At 49.2% G+C, this 26,026-nt stretch overlaps 1 protein-coding gene across 1 annotated transcript in view; it reads right to left on the bottom strand.

Moving 5' to 3' along the window:
• LOC144099524 (uncharacterized) overlaps window positions 1–25,301 on the bottom strand; it is a 74,878-nt gene extending 49,577 nt beyond the window's left edge. Inside the window, exons 1-2 of the mRNA XM_077632895.1 lie at window positions 25,084–25,301; window positions 19,876–20,015 (exon numbers count right to left, since the gene is read on the bottom strand). Coding sequence (XP_077489021.1) covers window positions 19,876–20,015; window positions 25,084–25,203 — 260 coding nt within the window. The 5' untranslated portion in view covers window positions 25,204–25,301. The remainder of the gene's footprint in view (window positions 1–19,875; window positions 20,016–25,083) is intronic.
• Window positions 25,302–26,026: the final 725 nt, after the last annotated feature.

Raw genomic sequence — 26,026 nt, 5'->3', positions numbered from 1 at the left:
GTCGGTTCTGGCAGCAGGCAAACAGTCGACCAAGCATAAACACTATTTCAAGTATGCAAAAAGTACAGTGAAGATTATGGGGACAATACGAATAGGCATTGGAAAAGGCAATACAAAGATAACCCATAAGTAATGGTCACCTTTTCCCTTTAAAAATGATCGCGAGAAATACAATAAAGATTCATGGAATATACAAATACATGGAAATACAAATACATGAAAAACCCCCAAAAATAGTACAAAATAAATAAAACTCACAGTTTCTTTCCCGACAATACACTTTTGCCAGCTAGCGCCAAAAATTTCTCAGTAGTTGCCTGTACAATCATTGAATCATAAAAAGAGCCACTCGCGTACAGCTCGCGGAAAAAAAGAGAACATAAAGGTGTTATATGCGCAGAAATATTCTTGTAGGGTGAGTTCATTTTTGTGACGCGTTTCCCTGGTAGTGTTCAAGGTAATATATTGATACGGGAATAAAAGAAGAGGCGAAGAGCGAGCGCGAGCGGCGAGCGCGCGGCTCTAGCACGAGGGAGATAGAACGAGAAAGCTTGGCCGCCGCCGGTCGTGCTTCGCCGGCTCTCCTCCGTACTGCTGCTATATTTCTCTGGGCGGGCCCGTGGCCACCCCGTGGCATCCCACACCGTAACATTTTGGTGGCAGCGGTGGGATCATGCCGCTCACCCGCTCCCAGAATCAAGCACCCGACGTGCCAGACGACAGGAGTCCACCACCAGCCGATAGCGCCGACGACGCGGCGGCCGGCGCCGCTAGACCTAGGCGCTCGGAGAGGCTCGGCTCTTCGCAGCAGCCGGACGCCGGTGTTGAGCGCCTCCTGGATACAGTCACCCAACGGATGGACGCGTGGGAGGCCCGTCTGACTGCCCAAGCTGGGGAGATGGAAGCTCTCCGGCACGAACTCCGTCGCCTGGTGCCAGCCGAGCCGAGCACAGGTCAGGTGCCTTTGGGCGTCCCCGCCGCCGCTGTTTACGGCTCTGCCGTCGCTGCGCCTGCGGTCGTGGCCGCCAATGGCGTGCTCGGCGCGGCTGCGTCCTCGCCGCAGTGTTCGTTGGACGTTGTGGAATTGCCCACATTTGACGGCACCATCTCGTGGGATGCTTACCGCATCCAGCTGGACGGTATTGCGGCGGCGAGAGGCTGGGACGAGCAAATGAAGGCATGGATGCTCGTTGCAAAACTGAGGGGCCGCGCCACCGAGCTGCTGCAGAACGTGCCGCCCGACCAGCTGGGCTCTTACACTGTTCTGGCGGGCCTCCTCGCCGACCACTATGGTGCCTCAGGTCAACCCCGTGTGCAGTACCACCGCCTGCGAGCCCGCCGTCAAGAGCCCGGGGAGACGTACCAGGACCTCGCCGCCGCCATTGAGCGCCTGGCTCTGCAGTGGCTGCCGGGAGCGCCTCAGAACGCCGTGGCCCTGGTCGGCACCGAGGCGTTTGTCGACGCCATCCGACTCCCCGAGGTGCAGCGCTTGGTCCGCTCTGGCCGTCCTGATTCCGTCCGCGCCGCCATGGCGCTCGCCATCGAGACGGAATTGACTTTGCTGGCCACGCGGGGGTCGCCACCGTCTGCCGAGCGCAGCGTCCGGGTGCAGGCTCCTCGGTCTGCAGCCCCAACTGCGGCCTCTATCCGACGCCTGCGTAACGACGTCCGCATGACCTGCTTCCGCTGCGGCCTGCGGGGACACTACGTGAGGGACTGTGCCGGCCCTCCAACGTCGGGAAACGATTTGGCGGAACTCCGGGGGTCCGTCCCCACACTCCTTCGTTCTCGGCGTCCCCTCCTTTCGTCGGCTCCGATTACCACTGATGCTCCTTACGTGCTCGTCGACGTCGCCCTGCTTGACCGGCACGTAAAGGCCTTGGTTGACACTGGAGCGGCTGTCAATGTACTGCACAAATCGTTTGTTGCTAACGCGCCCCACCTGCTTCTGCCAGCCGCCAAAACCCGGCTCTTAGCTTTTAACGGCACCCCTGTGGAGCAAGTCGGACGTGTCGTCGTCAACCTGACAGCACTCGGAAATACCATCTCCACCGAGTTTGTTGTCGCAGACAGCCCTATTTGGCCAGTGGTCCTCGGGTGCGGGTGGTGCCAGCAAGCCGGAGTCGTCCTTAATTTTACTAGAACCAAACCACAGGCGAGCCGAACTCTCTGTGGGCCGGGCTGGCTTAGCCGGGTTTCCAGCCTCGGTGTCGCCCTGTGGCAGTCCCTGGTGTCGGCGACCAAGCGTGCCTCAGCATCTCTGCGTGACCTCGCGACGAAGTGGCCGTGTCGAGTCAAGCCGTTCGACGTCACTACCGTGACTGTGGCGTCCGCCGTGACCCTGCCACCGGGTGCGGCAACGTGGGTGTATGCCAAGCTTGACAGTCCGGTCACAGCAGACGTGCTGTTCGAACCCATCCGGTGTTCAGCTCCAGCCCGTCAGATGACCTCCCCTCGAAGCCTTCTGCCTGTGCTCAAAGGAGAGGCCCACGTATTTATACTCAACATCAGAAGCGTACCTCTCGCGCTGACTCCCGGCACGCAGTTGGGTACAGCCTCAGTTTTGGACCCCGGGTCACCAGTGGCGTCTCTGCAACCTGAAGCCCCGCCTCGCCACCCTCCAGCGCCGGCGATCCTATCATGGGAAGAATTTAACTTTGGACCCAGCCTGACCTGCGCGGAGCTCGCCTCTCTGAAGACCTTGCTGCTCGAGCATCACAGTTGCCTTGCTCTCAGCGCCGGTGAACTCGGGTGCACTTCCTGGGCTCAACACCGGATCAACACCGAAAACCGCGGGCCCGTTCATCACCAACCTCGCCGTGTAGCGCCAGCCGAACGGAGAGTCATCCAGCAGCACGTGTGCGACATGCTTGACCAGGGAATCATTGCCCCTTCTTGTAGCCCTTGGTCCTCCCCTGTCGTCCTTGTGCGCAAGAAGGATGGAACACTCCGCTTCTGCGTTGACTATCGGAAGCTAAATGCTATTACTAATTGCGACGTGTACCCGCTGCCTCGCCTCGACGATGCGCTTGACCGCCTGAAGGGGGCCCGTTATTTTTCCACGCTAGATCTGCTCTCGGGCTACTGGCAGGTGCCTGTTCACCCCGATGATGCGGAAAAGACGGCTTTCGTCACTCCCGACGGCCTTTACCAGTTCAACCGTATGCCCTTCGGTCTCTCGAACGCTCCAGCCACCTTCCAGCGTCTCATGGACCGAGTCTTAGGCCATCTGAAGTGGACTATGGCGTTGGTCTACCTGGATGACGTAATTGTCTACGCGGCTACATTTGAAGAACACCAGAGACGCCTCAAACTCGTCCTCGAAGCCCTTACCTCTGCTGGGCTTCGCTTAAAACCAAAAAAAAATGTTTCTTCGGTTTCGCGGAGGTGACGTACTTGGGTCACGTTGTGAGCCGGCATGGCATCCGTCCCGACCCTGAAAAGCTAAAAGCGCTTACAGCTTACAAAGCTCCCACCACCGCCAAGGAGCTCAAAAGTTTCCTTGGATTTGCTTCGTATTTCCGTCGTTTCATTCCGGACTTTGCCAAGCGCAGCGCTCCATTGACCGCCCTGCTGAAGAAGAATGCACCGTGGAGTTGGACGCAGGCCCAACAGCTCGCATTTCTTGACGTCAAGCACGCCCTCCTCGAGCCTCCTACATTGGCCCATTACGACGAATCGGCCCCCATCGTCCTCCACACGGATGCCAGCCAAGATGGGCTCGGCGCTGTCCTCCTGCAAGAAGACGAGTCTGGTGACCACAAAGTCCTAGCTTATGCCAGCCGCCAGCTTTCCGACGTTGAGCGCCGCCGCCACTCTTCAGAACTCGAGTGCCTCGCCGTTGTCTGGGCCGTCGAGAAGTTCCGTCCCTACCTGTACGGCCGTCACTTCACCATAGTCACGGACAATAGCGCTCTCACTTGGCTGCAGTCCGCCAAACATTTGAATGCCAAGATTGCACGCTGGTCCCTGCAACTTCAAGAGTACAATTTCACAATAGTGCATCGGCGCGGCTCTGCCCATCAAGATGCCGATTTCCTTTCTCGCCACTCTTGTTCCGTGACGGCTTTGACGGACCTGAGGACTGCACAAACGCAAGATCCCGCCATTGCTGCCATAATCCACTCCCTTGGCACCGCCGCCGGCGCAGGCCTCCGCCAACTACGCCGGGTCTATCGAATGAAGGACGACCTCTTGTGTCATGTGAAGCGGCTCCGTGGTCGACCACCCGTCTGGTTGCCAGTTGTGCCGGCAACACTGCGGTCGCAAATCTTGCGCGGCTTACACGACGCTCCCACGGCTGGTCACCTTGGTCGCGGCAAGACCTACGCACGAGTGTCGGAGCGGTTTTGGTGGCCTAATATGTCCAGAGATGTCAAGGAACACGTGGCGTCCTGCCAGACATGCCAGTACAGAAAACCGTCCACAGGTGTAACCAAGCCACCCCCGCAGGCTTTTTCGCCACCAAGTTCACCTTTCGAGCTGGTTGGACTGGATCATTTGGGCCCGTTTCCGAAGACGCGTGCCGGCAACCGGTATGTTCTGGTTGCCATCGACTACTTCTCCAAGTGGGTCGAAGCACTGCCCGTTCCAGACACGTCGTCCGCTCATGCCGTCGCGTTTGTGGAACAGCATCTCGTTCTTCGGCACGGTGTTCCCCGGCGCCTCATCACGGACCGTGGGAGCTGCTTTATGTCCCATGAATTCGAGCGAGCCCTCCGCTCCTTCGGCATTGCGCATTCCACTACATCCGTCAATCATCCGCAGTGCAATGGCCTCGTGGAGCGTGTTAACCGTACCCTCACGGATATACTCGCATCCTACGTCGCTCCGTCCCACACAAACTGGGATCGTTTTGTTTCTGCTGCAGCTTTTGCATTCAACACTGCAGTGCAAGAAACAACGCATGTGACGCCGTTCTCAGTCGTCTATGGCAGAACGCCCTCCATCCCTCTCGACGCGCAGTTGGGCCTTCCCCATCCTACTGCGTCACCAACTGAATCTGCTCAACGACTTCATTCCGCCCGCCTCGACGCCCAGCGCAACCTCCTCACGGCTCACGCGCGTGTGCAAGCGGCCAACGCGGCAGCACCACCACATCCCCCCTTCCGGCCCGGTGACTTGGTCCTCATTCGCCGCACCATCCGTGCGACTGGCCGTGCCGCAAAGCTCTTGCCCCGATATCGCGGCCCTTACCGTGTCGTTGCCCGACTCGGCCCCGTGACATACCGCCTCGAAGACCTGCCAGAGCATCGACCATGCGGTGTGCACCACATTTTCCCAGAGCATGTTTCAAACATGAAGCGATATGTCTACGGCGCCTGCGGTGACTCCGTCTTAGCTACCGGGTCCTCATCAGTGCCGTCGTCGCCTGCTGGCTCCATGCCTTTCCCACGCAATGCAGTCCCATAAACGGATCGCCGCTCAATATGCATAAAACTCCCTGAAGTTAGCCTAACCGGTGTGGGACCTTCTTCGGCGACTGCAGACACCTTCGCCCAGCTCACACAGTTCGAATTCAACGAAGAGTGTGACCGTTTCCTATCTGCGAGCCCACATTGCATCGCCCCCGGAAACCCTGCATCAAAGCACGGCCTGACTTCTCCGCTCCCCCCCCCCCCCCCCCCCCCCCCCCGGTGGAAAGGTGATACGGGAATAAAAGAAGAGGCGAAGAGCGAGCGCGAGCGGCGAGCGCGCGGCTCTAGCACGAGGGAGATAGAACGAGAAAGCTTGGCCGCCGCCGGTCGTGCTTCGCCGGCTCTCCTCCGTACTGCTGCTATATTTCTCTGGGCGGGCCCGTGGCCACCCCGTGGCATCCCACACCGTAACAATATATAGCAGAATCAGCTTTAAGTTTGTTATGTAAAATCCTGTAGAGAAACTTCAGACGGTGAAGCGTCGCAAGACTAGCTAGCGTGTCAAGCCCAGTCTCAGATAGCATCAGCGTCGGAGAATCGGTGGGCCCATATCTGTTGCAGATCAAGCGCACACTTTTTCGCTGGACAGCCTCAATCGTAGCTATGTTATCTTGCGTGTACGGGAACCAGGCGACGTTTGCGTATTCTAGTATTCGGCGAATGATAGTAGCATACGCCAAAAGCTTGGCTTCTTTCATGGAATACAGCAGCGCTCGTTTCAGAAACATGAGCTTACGCATCGCTTTGTTCGTTACGTGATTTACGTGAGCTGTCCACCTCAGATTGGCTGATATAATGATGCCTATATATTTGCGCTCGGCGACCGTCTTGAGTGCAGAGCTGCTATAGCCGTAAGGAAAGCTAAGTTTGAATTGCTTTTTCGTTATAATTATTGAAACTCTTTTGTCTAAGTTAAGATCCATTCGCCACTTTGAACACCATTCTGCTATCTTGCCAAAATCATTGTTTAAGCTTAATTGATCTTCTCGGTTTTTTATTTCTCTATATAGTACGCAATCATTTGCGAACAACCTCACTTTAGCTTCTAAATGATCACCAATGTCATTTATAAAGAGAAGGGAGAGAATTGAGGCTAAAACAGAGCCATGTGGTACACCGGAAAGTACCGGGACAGTATCATAAATGTGGCCGCCGAGTTGCACGAACTACCGACGGAAATAATTGGCCACCCATTGGACTACTGACCCACCCCCTAATATATGAATTAGCTTCTCTAGCACTTTGGCGTGGCAGACCCGGTCGAAGGCCTTTGAGAAGTCTAAAAAGATTAGATCTGTTTGCATTTCGTCGTTAATTGCTTTTGCGAAGTCATGTTCCTTACTCCACGTCCTCAGTGGCGACAACAACCAATTAGGTCCTCTGCGCACCCCACACTCCCCTCTGCCGCTGTGCGCTTGACTCATTAGTTCCGTGTGGAGTAAAAAAACAAAATGAATACACAACACACACAGTCTTCTCCCCACACAACCGGCGTTCCGTACGTCTTTACTTGTTGTTCGAGGTGAGTGAAAGCCAGCCGCGCACGACAGTGCACAGTGTTCATCCCTAGATAGTAACACTCGTCCCTGCCGCCCGTTCTCTGTGGCCTGCCACAGGGAAGTATATTGGGTTTCGGTCCTTTTTATTATGTATATCAACGAAATAGTTGAAATTTACAATACCGTTAATTTTTTTTTCATTTACGCTTAAGACAGGACCTGCCTATTTAGCGGCAATTACCGAAACTTTCTAGTCTTGAAATTTAACGGCATACTTGCTAAGCAGTGTGCGTGGTCGCAAACTAAACTCCTTAAATAAAATTCCAACACAAGCAAAACTATAATATTTCGGGACAGAAATAAATTTACAATAAACCACACACTACTTTTCTTGGGCCGACATTGAGAACTTGTCGACTATTGTCAAATTCCACATGCAAAGTTTTGCAGCGATATGAGCTGGAACGCTCATGTTCGTCACAGCTGCAAAAGTTTTCGGTCATTGCTGGCGCGGTAACTGTTTGTCGAATAATACTGGTTTTAAAAGCTAAGCTCCAAGTATATTATGGATTATTTTTCACTGACATAAGCGGCTGCAACCTACTGTGGGCTACCACAACACAAACATCAATAACATAGGCGTCCTTGAAAAAAATTACGTTCTACATAGCAAAAAGCCTCCCGGCTCGGCTACCACCGGCAGGTTTTGTGACTACAATGTTATCTGATATCACTGATTGTCTGAGCATCGTGTTTTGCAGTCATTTCTGTTTTCCTCAAAAGGGTTTCAACTTTTTTTTCGAAGTATAACTTCAGTGTACCCCCAAGAAAGTAGTGTTGCTACCTGCAATACCGACCCTTGGTTCATTCCTCGTGTTCGCACCAGTTACAAGTTGCTGTCTTTAATGCATGATCTTTCTGTTAAAGTAAGGGGGCAGAAAATTATGGATCATTTTTCGCTCAAAAAGTCATGGAATTACTTAAGCCAACTGCAATCCCCTTTAATCTAGTATTTAATCTTGTGTTTTGCACCTGTTTTCATTCTTAATTTATTTATTCCAGGTATATCTCAAATGTGTCCTCCTTCGTATGCTTCAAATTTATGTATGTATTTGTCATATACCTTTCATTGACTTGTAATGCTTTTCACCCATGAATGTATGCCATATACGAATAAGTGCATGCTTTTGAATATTTTGCATTTCTGTGTATATCCTGGCGGTCGCTGGAAGAATTCTCCTTTGTCTGCGAAGTTTCTTTCCTTGCAGCCATTGGCTGCTCTGTGATGAATGCCAATGGGTAATTACTCCCTTCTTACAAAATTATTCTACCTTAGACACTATTCCACCTTGGACAAAACATTATAAAAACATTGTTCCCACTTCGAGTTTTGACAACTTCGCTGTCGCCCTATCATAAGCTTGCCGTCCTTGACAGATCAGTTATTAGAGCGACTGCTCCGGTGAAGCGGTGGTCCCGGATTCGAACGCCCGGGACGAATTTCCCTTTATATGCGAAGTTTCTGAGAAAATTGCACACCTTTCCTTGTAGCCATTGGATACGCTTGAGTGGTTTCCATCGAGTAATTACTCTCTTATTATAGAATGCTCCACTGTGTAACTGAGGAAATAAACTGAATTCAATTGAAAAAATTGAACTGGAATAGAGAAAGGACTATTCCCACTAAGCGAGCTTGATGTATCAGGAGTGACTAAGCGCATTAAGCACCAGAGGTGGACATCCTCATGACCATGAGACCTCGTGAGGATGTCCTCACTCACCTCATGAGGATTTCACTCGGTAAGGTGAGGGGGAAGGAGAACTGGCGCACAAAAATTCGTGAGTACGAGGGCGAGGGAGGAAAGCATTGGGAGGTGAGGGTGAGGGATAGAAGCTATGATGCGGTGAGGGTGAGGGAGGGAAAGATGCACTGCTTGAGGGCGAGTGTGGTGGCCCGAACCCTACTCCGGGCTAACCTTTTTTTTCTGTGCAACACGATATGAGTTCCTGTTCTAAAGCGCTAGTATTTAGGGTGAAGGTTACCGGAGAAAACGCAATTTCTGCAGTGAGAAGGCACGCGAGGCGAACACGTGTTCCTTCTCCGTCGCCGTGATGTACTACAGCGCTGCCAATGCTGCGGAAAAAAGTGCTCTAATAACTCAAAAAGCCTATTTTTAAAAGTTATCTACAATCTTAGGTGATACACCTTGTATAGTTCGCAAACAAGGGGGCACTGGTCGGGTCGTGCGGGTGGCCGCCGGTTCAACGCGAACCGTGGTACAACAATCAACATTTTCATTATCAGCCCCAAGTGTGTCAGATGAGAGTGTAGAATAGACATGTAGGAATAATACTTAATCAGGCTGTTCAATTCTCATGTTCTAAGCCCTGTTTTCCGGAATGAAGTCCGATTTGAGCTCAGTGAGGTTCAAAAGGACTGACTGCAGCGCAAAAAATCCTTAGACGAAATTCCATTGTCAAATCAGAGCCTGTTGGCGACGTTTGTTGGAAATTTGAATTTTTTCATTCACACTGTTGAGTAGCTCAGTACAATTGTATCTTCTTCCTGCTGTCGCTAGAATTGCGCTATAGGAAAGCACAACCGCAAGGTGTTGTGGCGAAGCCAAGCACAGTGGTCTTACAATGGAAATAAAGCAGCAGTTTAACCACCTGGGTCTGAATCATCGCTCGCTCCGCCTTGAATTGTACGAGGTGCTACATATAAACAAAAATCTGTATTGCTCTCCAAATAACTGAACTGTTCTTAGCTTATTTCGGACCTTGGTGAGACGTGTGACCACGTAATCACGCGCCTGATTTTATGAGCCAAACTTTTTGCAGGCATCGTAGGCACTAGCCACTCATCATTTGAGTAATGCGTAGACGTGCAAGCAAAAAAAAAAAAACGTGGGCACTTCACCTTCGGGTTAACTACGAATCACCGTGCGCTAGCTGCATTAGCCTGGGTTTTGCATGGTTTATCTTGATTTTGTGTGCTTTTGCTTGACCTGAACTGGCTTAGTTTGTTCGATATATCATATGATGTAAGTTTGCGTGATATTGCATCATTTTAGACTTGTACTGCTGTAGAACTAGTCCTTTGCTGCACTGGGAGTCCTCATTCCACTCCTGGTGCAAAGGCACAGCGGTTAAGCTAGGCGCCACTGCGCTGCAATGGCAGGTGCTGCCATCGGTGGGGCTTGTGAGACCCATGTTGTTCCTGAGGAATCTGTCGCGACTAACCATTAAATAATTAAACTGCTACGGTAGCCAGTTCGCTCACACTGTGGTGGGCAGCTTCTGATGACATCACATCACGTGACCAAGGTGGCCCACGAGCTAGAAGCAGGCTTCGGACAGACGGACAACCGATTTTCGGCGGATTGGAAGCGCTAGGGCACTAAATTGGTATCTACAGGAAACGTTGACTCCAGACCCGGGTAGTTAGTGATTACCATTAACCAGCCCAAAAGCTGCATTTTGTTTGATTTTCAAGTGACCTCAATATTTTTTTTATTTTAGGCGACAGCATAAGAGCCTCTATGTAGCGGAAAGCCGGCATCGCACAGTAAGGAAATAAAAACTTCCTAGCTGGAGGAGCAGGATCCGAAGCCGTGGCGGCTCAAAAAATTCAGTTCCACTGGCCACTGCTTCAGACCACTGCGGCATCGCCGCAGCTTTTTTTAAGCGTGGTATTTATTACATGGTAAATACATAATCGTTACATGAACAAAATTATTAACAAAGCTTTTAGGAAACACTACGAAATACATCGCAAAAAGACAGAGCAATTGAGCACTATACGCGAGGTACGGCTGAGCACATCATCAAGATAGAGAGCCACTACGGTTTAAAGTCGGTCGGTGCGTACACTTCTCTCAGATTAACTATCAGTTAGGAGAAATTTTAACATCCTGCCTTTTCTCGAGCTGTGCTTGTAATAACGTCGTCTTCGTCACGTACCCGCGTTCAAGAGTGATAAAGTGCCAGTCTCTCATAGTGCAGTTTGAAAACGTGTTCTTCATCTTCCACGGTTGCATGTGGAAGCGTCACCCAGAAAGAGAGAAAGAAACCTTTTATTTAGAACATATTAATTCTCAGAAGCCATGTGGTCGGGTCCTCTAGTCCAGGACTCCAATGGTGGCAGCTGACTTGCGGACTTTCTGGATGATCCAGGCTTGCCGGTCCAGGTTGTCGCTGCTCAGGGCCTCCTCCCACTGCTCGTGTGTCGGGTATGGCACTATTAAAATTTTGTCCGGTGTGTCCTGGCATTCCCAAGATGTATGGTAGAGCGTGTGTCTTGCTACGCACCAAGGACAGTAACTTGGGTATTGTGTTGGTCAGAACTTGTGCAAAATGTAAAGACTAGGGTACATGTTTGTATTCTCATCCAGTGAACGGCATCCTAGCAGGACAGTTGTTTGTGTGGCAGTGAGAAATGTCTTCTTTCTAGCCTAAGGTGTTCTAGCCTGACACCATACGGTCCTAGGAGGGGAGTGGTGTAAGGATGGGGATCCGCCTTCTTTGTGAGAGCTTGGGCTTGATCATTCGCTACCTCGTTTCCAGCTAGGCCTGTCTGATTAGGTGTACATGCTATTCTGTGTGAGCGTGAGAGTGCACTTAATAATGTGCTTGCCCTTCCGTGAGGTTTTCCAGCAAGGTAGTCCCTGCACGCTTTTCGGGAGTCCGTTCCTACGTGTGCTTACTTCCTCTCTTGGTCTTGATCGTGTCTTGATTTTCATGGCTATGGCCAGTGATTCTGCTTCCGCAGGATCCTTGGCACAGATTTAAGTCCTGATGATTGGCCTCTTCCGGCTGTCGACCGTAGCAATCGCGAACCTGCCGGCTCGGCAATGGCCCCATTGTAAAGTATACCGCTTCCAGTGCTTTGACTCTGGCTCTCCTTCTACCCTTCTGCCGCTCGTGGTTTCATGTGTTTCGGTATCGGGTTTAGGTGAATCTTCTTTCAGGCCGGGATAAGTTTACAAAATGAGGGCGAGCGTGAGGGAGGGCTATGGATTCAAAACTGAGGGTGATGAAGGAAATGTAAAAACGAGGACATTTGCACACTGTTGCAAGCACGCACGCATTGTGGACTCCTGAATATAAAAATAAAACTTCGCATTGTTTTTCACCCACAACCTTACGTATACGTCGGCTGTGAAGCCGAATCAAAGTACCGCGGAAGGGGCTGTAGTTCGTCCCTGGGGCTGAGATGCTTCAGGAATTGTAGACCGCGTAAGAATAGAGGGAATTGCTGTCGAGAGAGGGGCCAAAACGGCCTGCACGGCATGAGTAAGCTGAGTCGCTAGAACGTTAGTAAGGCAGTCCAATACACTTGCGACAATCTTTTCTATCATTTTAGACATTGAAGCCTCCACAGCAACCGCAGTTGCCTGGGACAGCGTCGAGTCTAACATGACTCCTTAACGAGCGGTCACACCTGCGTAACCGTCGGCACGTTCTTTCAACTCTGTACTAGCATCACGGCGCGAAAAGCGTTTTCTGTCAATTATCTCTAGAATTTGACTTTCCTGCGCTCGGGTGGGACATTTTAGTAGTTTGCAGAGTGGGCCCCATAGCAACGGCAACACTTCTCGTTCTGCTCAGTGCCGGTGATCGTTGCATGACCATCCCACAGTTGCAACACCGCAAGGTCGATTTGCAACCGCCGGCGCTATGGCCATAGCGCCAGCAGTTGTTGCACTGCAAAGGTCTAGATTACAAAGGGTCTACCCGAAAAATTAGAGGCCATGCCTTGATTTCAGAGGGGCAGGAAGTTCCGACAAAGATGGCAATCACAGATTCGGTAGGCACCCGCATGTTGCTTACATCCTGGCTACAGCGGTGCCCAGCAACAACACCTGCAGCAGACAAAAGCTAAAGAGTCTCTGCTGGAGACAGGGAAGAGTCCACTCCTCGAACGATACCTTTCGTGCAAGCCAGACGTGAAGGAATAAATGAACTTGCCCAAGCGAGGCAAAGGATGAGACCTTTAGTAAATCCCTGACACAGTCGAGGTCTGGCGATCTACACAGAATCCCGCCGCGTCCAAACTGCCATACCCCTGAGATTGACTCATAATGAGAAGTGGCTGACTGGAAAGCAGCCCGAAGAGCTCCATGGTTTGTCATCTTGATTGCACCGCCATCCTCAAGCGCCAGCGCAACAGGGATACTGCCGACGTCGCTGCGCAAAAAAGCTTCCAAAGGCAGGGGATCAGGGGATAGAGAAGCCGACCAGGGGGAGCTCCCCTGGCCGGGAGACTGGGTACACATAGCCCGGTATCACTGCCTTACCGCGTGCTTAAAGCCCACAAAACGAGAAGCCACCCAAAATTTAGCCGATCGTTCCGAGGATAGCAGAGCAGCCCGCGTTCCCTGGAACCACAGCTTTTTCTCCTGGTGGCGGTTCACCGGCTGGTGAACTCCATCTGCCTCACATAATTTTTCCTTCTTGCCGGCAGATCATCAGACGGACTCGTCTCTAGACATGTCGGACTCTTCCCTTAGAGGGTTTATAATGCATACTGTGAAACTGGAATGATTATAAATAACCGACAAGAATTCGGAAACAAAAAGAGTGAAGGAAATAAAAATATAAAGCCGGGGCTTTATTTCAGAAGAACTATATAAAACAGCGCTAGGGAAGACGAGACAAGACAAGGACACACACCAGCGCTGGTGTTTGACCGCCACCAGCGCTAGCGGTGGGCCGCCACGGTGGCTCAGTGGTTTTGGCGCTTGGCTGCTGACCCGAAAGACGCGGGTTCGATCCTCGCCGCGGCGGCTGAATTTCGATGGAGGCGAAATTCCAGAGGCCCCCCGTCAACTGTACGATGTCAGTGGACACTAAAGAATCCCAGGTGGTAGAAATTTCCGGAGCCCTTCACAGCGGCGTCCATCATAGCCTGAGTCGCTTTGGGACGTTAAAGCCACAACCAACCAAAAATGGGCCAACCAGCCCTTATATGTTCTCTTTTTAGATGCAACTTGGGGTACAGCGGGGTCCAATTTTGAGAGCATGCGGTTGGATCAAGGCCTGAGTTACAGCAGCCAACCACGAATATCACCCTAGTGGCTCAATTGAAACTAAAAAATTTCATGACACGGTCTTTAAGTGGCAAAAAGAAGTCGTCTCTCTGAAAATTCCGCGAGCACACCGCCATCAACGCTCTGACTGGGCTGCCACGCGAAGATTCTCCACCCTAAGCTGCTTTCTATTCTCGCTTCTAGCAGTGGTTTAGCAATGGAATAAGACCTCCTAGCTTTTCCATTTCGTTGACGTTCAAAATGACACGCAGCAGCGCTGCAGTACTAACTTTTGCAACGAATCTCAGGGAACACAGTCCGAAAGTGCTTGCTGCGCAGCACCAGCAGCACGCAGTGTGAATCTCTTGGCGGAGATCTCTGTAGACAAGATAGCAGTTGAGGCGGTGTGTGTGGCGTCTATGTCGTGAAAATAGCCTATATTTTTTTACAAGAAAATTATGACAACAATGTCTGAATGGGCTGACCAAGCGCTCAAAGACGAGAAAACAAATATTTCCACACTCAGCCGATCCTTATTAGACTAGTTCACGGCGCCGCCGCAGAGTGACGTCGAGTTTCTGGAAGCCGCCACATTCTTTTCAGACATGAACCAAATAATCACAGTCACAGTCAACAGCAACAGCATAAGCAACATTTATTAGGGTTTTTATCGAAATAAAATAATGCGTTTGGGACAAATTTCCAGGTCGCTCTGCCATTATCTCCTTTCTTACGCGAGTGTTGCGTAAAAGCCATAAATTAATAGAAATGTGGTCTTTTTGACAAGCATTTATCAATTTTTATGATGGTGTAGGCTTAACGCCTCAGGAGCGACGGAACAAAACTGCTGCTCCGAACCAACACCAGAACAGAACTGCACGAGCCACGGCCAGGAGCCGTCTTTATTGTCTTCGCCGAGTGGCGCACGCTATCAGGGTTCCCGGCGCCACTCAAGAGAGAGCGCTACAGCCCCCCCTCCCGCCTAGACTGGAAGTCGAAGCGGACGGAGGGCTGGCGATGGCATTGGAGCACTAGGTCAGGCGGCGATGCGATACTTTCCTGTGCGGTCTCCACGTAAGCCGGCTTAAGGCGGTCTGCGCTGACGGTCTCTTCACGGCCGTTCTGTAGGAGGGTGGTGGTTTCGGGGTGCGGCGGAGAACGCGGAAAGGTCCCTCGTAGGCCAGTGTTAGTGTTGCTCGGACAGCGTCGCGGCGCACGATAACCGGGGTCGAAGTGGCTAGGTCAGGGTGCACGAAAATGGTATGGTGGTGGGACGGACACGGTTGAGTAGGCCGGAGGCCTTAAACGCAGTCCAGCAGGCGTTGAAGGAATTCTTGGGGCTGGGCTGGGAGCTGATGGGATGAAAAAAAGTCTGCTGGAAAACGCAGAGCACACGGGTGATATGCAGTGGTAAGGCAATGCCTGGCGCCGAGAATATGGTTAAGGGCAGTAAACAGGGAGGACTCAAACTGGCGTCCACGGTCGGTTGTCACGATGCCAGGACAACCAAATCGAGATAGCCACGCAGAAATTAAGGCACGGGAAACAGTCTCTGCGGTGATGTCAAGAATGGGGACTGCCTCCGGCCAGCGAGTGAACCGGTCGACCATGGTCGGGATATAACGGTAGCCTCGAGACACGGGTAGAGGGCCCACGATGTTGAGATGTATATGGTCGAAACGACGGCCAGGTAGTGGAAGGCTTGGGAAGGCGTCTTGGTATGACGGCATACCTTCGTCGTCTGGTAGGGCAAACACAGGCGAGTCCAAGCGCGCACATCAGCATTCATTCTGGGCCAAATATAGCGTTGGGTGAGAAGGCGCTGAGTAGCCCGAATACCTGGGTGGCATATGTCATGGAGAGAATGAAAGATGGGGCACCGCAGGGGCTCAGGCGATACGGGATGGGGCAAAACCTGTAGGTGGAGAGAACGGGGGTTCTCTCGAAAATCGGCGAGCTCATGGTCATTCTTCTGTGCGGAAAAGAATAGGGCCCAGTCGACGGTTGGAGATGGGGTGGCCACTGTGGCTATGCGAGAGAGAGCCTCAGCGGCGTTGTTGGCGGCACCTTTCACATGACGAACGTCGGTAGTAAACTCCGAGATATAAGCGAGCTGTCGGAGTTCCCGTGACACGTACTTCGATGAGTTGGTGCGGAACAGATACACCAGTGGCTTTTGATCGGTCAGCACGGGAAACTGGCATTATTCTACAAAATGCCGAAAGTGCTGTATAGCGGTGTAGATGGCTAGTGACTCCCGGCTGAAGACGCTGTAGCGGGTCTCAGCAGGCAGTAGCTTCCGAGGGTAAAAATACAATGGTCTCAACTCGGAGTTAATGTACTGCTGTAGGCAGCTCCGACGGCCACGCTGGAAGCATCCACCATCAATCCCGTAGGGGCGTTGCTGCGCGGCTAGACAAGAATCACGGCGTTCGCGACTCCTTTCTTTGCGGCCGTAAATTTGCCCCGGGCTTCTGAAGACCAAGAAATGGCAGAGAACGGGCCAGTGGTTGACAGGAGGAGATCGGTGAGAGGGCGAAGCAGCTCTGCATAGTGGGGGATTAAGCGCCTGAAAAAATTCACCAGCCCCAGGAATTGTCGTAAGTGGCGCAGTGTTGTAGGATGGGGATAATTCTCGATGGTCTGGACGTGGGATGCGAGAGGGCGGATACCCTCTGAGGATATGTGATGACCTAAAAACTCGAGCTCAGATGCACCAAAAACACACTTGGAGGCGTTCACAACCAGGCCGTACTGCTGTAGACGCTTGAACAAAGCATGTAGGTGTTCCTCATGGTCATCAGGCTGGAGATGAGGACATCATCAAGGTACGCGAATACAGTCGGTACGCACCTCGTAACTTCAGCCATGAGCCGCTGGAAGGTTTGAGCCGAATCGCGTAGTCCGAAAGGCATCCGCACGTACTCAAACAAACCAAAGGGTGTCGTGATGGCTCTTTTAGGTATGTCTGTGGGTTCGATGGGAATTTGGAGATAGGCCTTAACCAGTTAAACTTTGCTAAATATGGTGCAGCCGGCGAAGCGGGACGTAATGTCCTGAATGTGGGGCAGCCGATAGCTGTCGTGGACAGTCTTGGCATTCAACACCCGATAATCGCCACAGGGACGCCAGTCACCGGGATCACGCTTGGGCAATAGATGCAGCGTAGACGCCCACGCGCCGGATGACGGGCGTAAAATGCCAAGTTACAACTGAAGCTGCAGCACGTCCGGGTCACAGTTGTAGGCTTAACGCCTCGGGAGCGAAAGAACAAAACTGCTGCTGCGAACCAACACCAGAACGGAACTGCGAGCCGTGGCTGCACGAACCGCGGCCAGGTGCCGTCTTTATTGTCATCGCCGGATGACGCGCGCTATCCGGGTTCCCGGCGCCACCCAAAAGACGGCGCTACAATGGAATGGTTTCGTCCATTTCATTAAAAAAATGTTCCATTCAGTCAACAACTTTGTAAGTTAGAGTCGGAAAGGTTACAAGCTTGGAAAAAACTTTTGTACTTTTATGGTACCAGCGTCAAAAATATCAAGTTGTAATAAATAAGGATGTTGATTACACAGTGTCCATATACAACTTTTGCAGAAAATTATGTAAATGTTTCGGCTGACGCTGTCCTGACGGCAGATAGAAACAGGCCCATTGAGCAAAACAATTCTACAACGTGCACTAAGGTAAAACCGTGGGCCTTTTGGTTCGTCATCACGAAAGCTGTGTGCTATTGGGACCAACTAAAAACGAAGAAAAAAATCTAAGGATGGCAGTAGTGCGAAGATGCAGCTGTCGCATATTATGGAAATAATTTTTTACACAGAAGTAATTACAATCTCACAGGGAATGTAACGCGTGCATGTATGCCGCACAACCCAACCCTTCTCCTCAGCGTTAAAGCACTGTCATCTAAATCTCCGTCTTTTTAGCAGAAGAAATGAGGCAGTCACATACATCGCTGCGTGTGCTACGGATATCAAATTTACTTCCAGGATTCCCCATAGCAGTCTATCTCTTGAAGGCGTAGGCGAGAGAACAGCCACCAAAGGAAAGGTCTTGACGATTCAGATCCCTCATTGAACCCTTGTACGCCGTCGTTTAAAACGTTAAGAATTTTCTGTAGCGGTCGCCTTGAGATTCATGTACTACATCGCTGACCAGAGGGTTTCCATCAAACCCTCGACTTAATCTCTCTTGCACGCCCAATTGTTGTTTTTCTAACAATGGGTTGCATGTGCCTATGTAAACAGATGGGGATGAATAGGCAATCTTGCAAATATTATATTTTAAGCCCCCAATTTAGACGCAAGGCAGACGTTCTGATATATTGCTTTCGTCAAGATATTTTTGTTTGACATAGTGCAAACAAGAAACTGTGTGTTATATTCTGATGTCGTCTAGAAAAGAAAATACGTAAAATCCGGCTGGTGTGCAAACAGAAGGCTAAAGAAACATCACAATTACTGCTAGAGTGCTATCTGCCCAGAACATCTAGCGCTGAATTTTTTCAGCGCGAAGATAAATGCGTCACTTAGCGAAAAACATAGGAAAGAGATTGAAACTGAAAATACTGTAATCATTTCTAATACAACTGCAGATGCGAAAATGTGGGGGATGGACCATCTGTTACCCTCACAAAATGAAAGTTTTAGATAGTAGCAATTGTGTTGTGATAACTGGATGATGATACAAAATGCATGCCCACGCGACTTTCGCGCTGCGAACATGGCTGAAGAAGTATATAAAAACCTCTTAAAACTGCGGCAATACTTTTGGCTACCATCGCGCGTCGCTCTTGCCTTTTCTCTAGTTCTGTAGTAGCGGTCCGCGTGTATATTTCGAAATCGCACAACGAGACGCCAGGCTTGTCTCGAGCTATGTGATATGCATCAGTCACTTTCACTTGTCCGTGTCACAAAACCAATTACCCTCCGCCTGTATTTTCCTCGTTGCTCCGCGCCATAGTACTAGATATAAGGGCCACGATTTCGCATGACTCAAATCAATAACACGATGCATACGCCCAGTGATCGGGGCTCAGCTTTTTCGTGCAGTGATGCAGTGAACCGGTGGTTTTAGCATGGCCACATGCTGCTCGAGTAAGGGCCTCGTGACGTTTTCTGCTGCACGCTTTATCGAGGCTTCGCAGGCACGGGATTCAGCACGCGTTGCAGGGCGCTTTTGCGGGCTTCCACCTGGTCCCACCCTTTGTCTATTCTACCAAGCGCATATTGCCGGTTTTTGTCATCCCATGTCAGTGCAACGCGCAGGACACGACGCAGACGTTTGCCTTTCGCTGGATGCATATCCCTTCTCCCAAAGCAACCAGTTTGCCAATTCGCTGCACGTAGTTTTATTATCGCTACGGCGGTGACTACTGCACGATCGTGTGCCCTGACCTATTATGCGGAAAGTATTGCGAGGCACAGGCTGTACGCGGGGCGGGGTCACGTGATCGAGAGTTGAGAGTGCCTATGCGTGGCACACGGACGACAACGATGCAAAAGGGGATAGAGACGAAAACATCCAGCGCTATTAAATGCGCAATGTTGGCCAACTAACACAGCCGAAAGCGTTGTCATCGTTCATTGTTTTTTTTAACGCATCAGCTACGAAACCTAGGAATAATTTAATACCGCACGACTCCCCAGAAAATCTTCCCACCGAGTTGTAGTGGTGCTCGATTAAATAGCTTCGTTGAACCCATTTTCATGCGTAAAATTACCGTTTTTCAGCTCGTATCAAGACCATGTAAGTATCAAAGATGGCACCTTTATTAAGCACATGCGATACTCGTTACCCTTCCCTGAGTATCAGTAATAAAGCTAAGTTCCTTCGTGGCCCATCATCATAAGCTGATAGTCTTCAATAAGCTAGCTAATTTGAAGGAGACAGGCAGAAACTAAAACAGATGTTCATGCATACCCATTCCCTGGAAAAAAACAGGCGTATGTGGCTGTTTTTGCGTCAAGGTCGACAGCTGTTCGGGTAGCGTAGAGGCATTCAAGAGACGTGTCGTTGTCCGAATTTGAGATCGCCACTGCGTACTCAAAGCTTGAAAATGCCTGCGAAAGAAAAACAACACAGCAGTCATGATCAACTCAAGATGATACCCGAATTGTGAATTCCAGCGCCGTCTCAAGTGTAGTGCAGCATTAGGCCTGATGATCCAGTCAATACACACGTATTTATTCCATTGATAAAGCGCCATATAACCACAAGCAGCGTCACACTTAAATCCCTTGAATGTGAATACGATACTGAAAACAAGCTACTGAGTACTTTGTATACAATATCAGTGTTCAGCACGCAGCAGGTTGGAAATGTCATAAAACTTAAAATTCAAAACATTGTTTTTTTTTTAAGATAACAATAACTGAACCATTTTTGGAAGCCAAACTTTCGGATTGTGCACGCTGCAGTCGCACCCACTGGAAATGTTCAGTTTTCAGTCACACGTATTGTTTCATTCAAATCAAGGTTATTTGTGAAAACTAAAAACTTTAAAATCTTAACAATGTTCCTTTCAAGTAATCTACCATGACCACCTTTTCTTTGGAGTACTGTGCCGAGTAATTAAAATGCATTGCTACATCAGGAGTTCACATTTTTGCTACTTACAACTTATACTTTATTTTAATTTTTCTTCCGATCTACTTTGAACCCCGACCGGGGTTTTTACAGGGGTTGGTGCACTTAAAAAAAATAGAAATACAACTTTCAGGTAAAACAGTTATAGAATGGTAAGCAGTTATACAATGAAAAGGATGGTTCTAGTCGAAGCAAATACAAGAAGAAAAAAATCGAGGTCACCAGTCGTACAATACGAAGTATATATCACCGACATTTTAACAAAACTTCGTCAGTTTTGAGGCAATATACTCAGCTCGGCAAGCTCGACAAATTTCACGACTGTCGGCTGCATTACAACTGAAGCGTCAAGTGCATTCCATTCGCGCGCTGCTCCCAGAAACCAAAAAAGGTAAAGTCAAAAGCTGTCTTGCACACATAAAAAGGCCTCAAAAGTGAGAAGGTATTTGGGGTGGTTGATTCTAGAGTGGCTTATATTGAAGAAGTCTTCGCACCTAACTGCAACTGGTGTGGGGCGTCCAGTTGTTATCAATAAAGTGCTGTGCGCGTGTGTTTTTCTTGTCCCATCATGAACTAATCACGCGCACAACCTGGACACATTTCTCATTGTGTAAATAGTTTGTGTAAATTACCTTTCCCCCTATCCTCTCTTACTATCCCCTCACCTCTTTCATTTATGTTCTCCATTTTGCCTGGTATCCTTTATTTCCGCTGCCTTTGCTCAGGTGCGTCAGTATCGATGGCAGATGCCGGGGCTAGCAAAAATCTTTTCCTTCATTTTTATTACTATTTTTATATACCCACTTAGTAATAAACTACGCTATGCGGCGAAGCCTAATTGCGGAATTTTGCGGGAGCCTCCCGAAGAGGCGCATCGAGTTGTCAAAATAGGGCAAGCAATCCTGTTAAAAAATTCCTCCTATTGCATGGTGCAGTTTAACCCGCGCCCCTCTTCAGTGGGCGCCACAGCAGGCGTGACAGCGATCGGAAGGCCCTTGTCGCTAGGTCAAAAAATAGCCTTGCCGCGTAGTTTCGCTTTCTGAGCTTCGCCACTGCCCCGCGGCAACTACAACTGTCGGCCCGAGCATTCGCCGGTCGTCCAATCCCAGCACCGCGCAGCTTTCGGACGCCGACTGGGGCGTCGCAGGTGATTTTTTTTTCTTTTTTAGAAACAGTCTCGCCGTTCGGACGGCAGTGTGTGTTCCCCGGCCCCTTGCCAGCAGTTTGCAAAACGGGACAACGGAGGTCAGGCTCGGAAAGTTATGAAGGCGACAGGCCGCATTCTTCGGATGTGGACATTAAATATGTAACGTATCACGAAAGGATTAAAAAAAAAGCGGGATTTCGCGTTGCGATTGTTCGAAGCGGGCCATCGGCCATCTTGTTCGCAGCACTTGTGATATGTTGGAAATCCCACTTGCGGAATTTCTCACGAGGTCAAACCTAGCGGCGTCGGAATGCGATCGGTCCGCGTGATAAATGACAGAGAAAGAAGGCAACAGGACCTCTGTATTGTTTTCTGAACTTTTTACCTCGATCATCAGCTAAGTTGCCCAGGTATTGTGGTTTTTCCACGGTCAAATTTATGAAAGTCTACGCAGTATACGATCGCTGGCGAGTATTAGGGAGTTTTCGAATATTCGGAAATTCTCGAATATCAATTTCTCGAAAACGAATACCAATCGAATATAAAATATATTCGATTCGTATTTAAAAGTTCGAATATTCGCACACCCCTAACATCGATTAGCCTTGTATTTGTCTTTAAATGAATGAATGATAATGAATTTTTATGGCGCAAGGGCAGCTTTGGCCAAAGAGCGCCATGACACAAGGTAATTTTCATTGCACAAGGTAGGGTCAAACACCGATTTCCCAAGCATTTCACACAAAGAATACTATTACTGCTAATATAACTACTAATATTGTTTATATGTATGTTTTGTATCCATGTGCTGCTAATATTGTATAATTTTATTCTTTTGGTCGATTCTTTTGGTATCCGTGTGCTGCTAACATTGCATAATTTTATTCTTTTGGTTGTGTAACAATATAAATTCATTCCTGCTTGGGCCGAGCAGTGGTCGGCAGTATTCTGAAATAAATAAAGAAAGAAAGAAATCGGGCACCAGACCAGGGGAAATCTTGTACCCAATGTATCACCGGTGGGTATCCGGCGGCGCTGGGGATCGAGCCCCGCACCTCCCGCATGCGAGGCAGATGCTCAAACCACTAAACCACCGCTGCGGTGTACTTGTCTTTGTTTACATTGCAATTGTTCTACCGCCTCCATTTTTTAAATATGCTTGAAGTAACACCTTCACATTCCCGTCACTAAATGTTTCATGCATTTGCTGCACAATATGGTGACAGTGCTCCCGTCAGGGCATGCCATGTTTCTTCTGTGCTTTCTCGTTTCATGGCGAAAATTGCGTACTTCTCCCGTTGAGATGCAACCCTGCGTCAGGTTCTTTGGCTTAAGCTACAATTTTAGAACGTGTCGCATACGTTTCCGCCCTGGCTAAGGATGCAGGCTACGTTCTCGACAAGGTTTCTGTAGCTATGCAACACTGTAGCCGTCTTGATCGACTGTCTTAGTGCGAATGAAGCTCATCTACACTGCTGGAAAATGCCGAGTACCTAGAAAACAAACTACTTGGCCAACATCCGCGACATGAAATATCTGCCACTTTCGTTGGTAGTCTTGCATCAAAACTACATTTCTTCTGCTACACACAGTCGCTAATTGATATTTAACTCAACACCATGTTACAAGGCAGAGCTGTTAGCCAGCAGCAAAAAAATGACTTCGTTCTTCTTGAACGAAAACAAAACGACTATCGTTGAGCAATTTAGACTAATGAGTGCGTACATTATGTCTTATTTGCAGCGGTTATTTTTTCGCTTTGAACTACCCCTGGATGAGATGCTTACTGGGTGGAATAAAACGCTTTATCAAAGTGTCCAAACTTCCGGCGCTAAACTGGTTATAACGCTGAATAGCTGGAATCAAGATGAAGAAAATACTTTTCAGGAACGCCGAGCCCGCTGATCCCAGCCAAAATAACCGCTCCTAAGGAAAGAAAATTAGCGCAACAATATGCTGGTGGCGGCCACCTGTGCACTCGCTCTCATACCGATCGCGGGAGCACGACACAAACAGCGAGGTTACTGATTGCCTTTTGTAAGCTGTTTTTATGAAAAACCTATGAACTACAGGAGGAATCAGGGTTCGTTTTCCTACATAACTGTGTTTGCAGGAATGCAAGAGTAATAGAATGCAAGCTATGAATGCCAAATCTCACATAGCTGTTTTATCTATAAAGGATCTGAGACCAAATTACGCAAGCGGCGAGTAAGAAAGTCCTGTGGTTGCCAGATACAAAAGCTGCAGTACACTGGCTTTTCTTAGAAGTCCTGGTATCTTTTTTTTTTTGTTTTTTGAGGTCAAAGTGTATGCTGTTTTTCATTGACAACACATGATAAAAAAACATATGTACGTTTATTCAATATAAGACGCACAAGACGTTACAGCAACAATGCGTTGAAACATTTCCTATCAAAAAATAACGACTTGCCGATGCTGTCTTGAAGTATATAAAAAATTACATTTAAATACGTTTCAAAAGTCGCCGTTGTAAATTATTTCAAAGAAAATTTTTGTTTGTTAATACAGCAGTTTCCTACTTGCGTTTAATGGAACTGACCCGTTCTGACGGATTAAAAAAAAATTTGTTCCCTTAAGTATGAAGTTAAGCAAGAACTTAAATATTTGGCGCGCATTATTTAAAACACGTTTGCCACCTCATATCGGAGCAAGTTGTGACCTCAAGTTCACAAGGCACACGTAAATGAGGGCTAAATAGAATATGAGCACTGATAATAATAATTGGTTTTTGGTTGAAAGGAAATGGCGCAGTATCTGTCTCATATATCGTTGGACACCTGAACCGCGCCGTAAGGGAAGGGATAAAGGAGGAAGTGAAAGAAGAGAGGAACAAATAGGTCCGTAGTGGTGGGCTCCGGAATAATTTCGACCACCTGGGGATCTTTAACGTGCACTGACATCGCACAGCACACGGGCGCCTTAACGTTTTTCCTCCATAAAAACGCAGCCGCCGCGGTCGGGTTCGAACCCGGGAACTCCGGATCAGTAGTCGAGCGCCCTAACCACTGAGCCACCGCGGCGGGGCATTGAAATTGAGAAATGGTGTGACCGGCACGAATCATGCTTTTTTTTCATCCTCGGAACGCTAAGCCCATACTATTACGGCAAAGGGGCGCAAATGCTGAAGGTACGGAAGCCGACATCAGTGCTTTGCGCCCATATCTAGTCTCTCGTCAACCTGGAATACGCAGGAGTAAACTTGTTTGAGGATTCGCTATCGTGATTATGAGCCACGTTTGGTTAAGCTAGCGCTGAAAGCAACGCAGAATGTGCAGTGTAGTACGTAATGGCGAACTAGATCTCGTGCGCGCAGCGTCAACACGGAAAGATGAGACGACAGCAAGAGTTCAGAAGGTATGTAGGATGGCATATACCTTCACAGTATCCGCCACATCGTGATGAAGCTTTTGTGGACCGCCGGGGGAGCCCAACTTTCCAAGTACTTCCATGGTGCAGCATATAGTGGCCAGAAAATAAAATACAAAGTTCGACATTCTAGTTTATAGAACAATTGTCGGAGGCCACAAGCAGCCACACTGTTTCCCTTGCCTTGTGTTTTAACAACTTGCGGCTTTCTGGCAAGAGCGCTCCAGCTTGCGTAGCTGCTGTTGTCCAAATGTGTGTTTGCGAATTATATACCACCCTGAAAGCTGATTCACTCTTATCTAGACTGTGATATGACACACAGTTCAGCGAAACTTCGAAAACACTTTTTGGGAATGAATAGCAGTTGCAATTTTCCTCTTAGTGCTCCTGCATTACTCCAGCAAATGACACTCGATCGGATACTTTTTTGCTTTTGAAATGTCAAACACGTCAGGACGAAAGCAGGATGCCACGAGTGTTTCCTCCCTCTGCGTATATGTATGATCACCGCTCGCAGCAGGAAACCTTAATTAATAGCAATTATTTAGTGGTTGAAGTATCTACAATATTGCAATTTTCCCGCCAAGAATATTTTGAATTTCTTTTATAAATCAGGGACAGCCATATCAAGCACACAGAATTAATGCCTTCGAAAGACCTTAGGTTTAGTGTTTTTCTTCCATCGTTTGACTCTATATGTAGTTGAGAGGGGAAATTCAATTGCTGTTTGGGTCATCCACTGATCCGACGAAGAAAATAATTGTAAATCTGTTTCCGTATAACGTTCATCCGAGGACCTGATCATAATAAGAGGTATACGCCTAAAGAGCGGGCCCATTGCCTTGCGTGAGGACCACTTGCTGAGCCTTGCCTATTAGGGCAAGTTACCTGCGACAGCCGCACACCACCAAGCGCTTTCGTGTCGGTCTCCCGCAGATAAATTAGATGCCA

This window comes from Amblyomma americanum, chromosome 7 (genome assembly GCF_052857255.1).
Source record: "Amblyomma americanum isolate KBUSLIRL-KWMA chromosome 7, ASM5285725v1, whole genome shotgun sequence".
Classification (NCBI taxonomy): Eukaryota; Metazoa; Arthropoda; class Arachnida; order Ixodida; family Ixodidae; genus Amblyomma; species Amblyomma americanum.
This window is presented reverse-complemented; position numbering and strand designations above follow the sequence as displayed.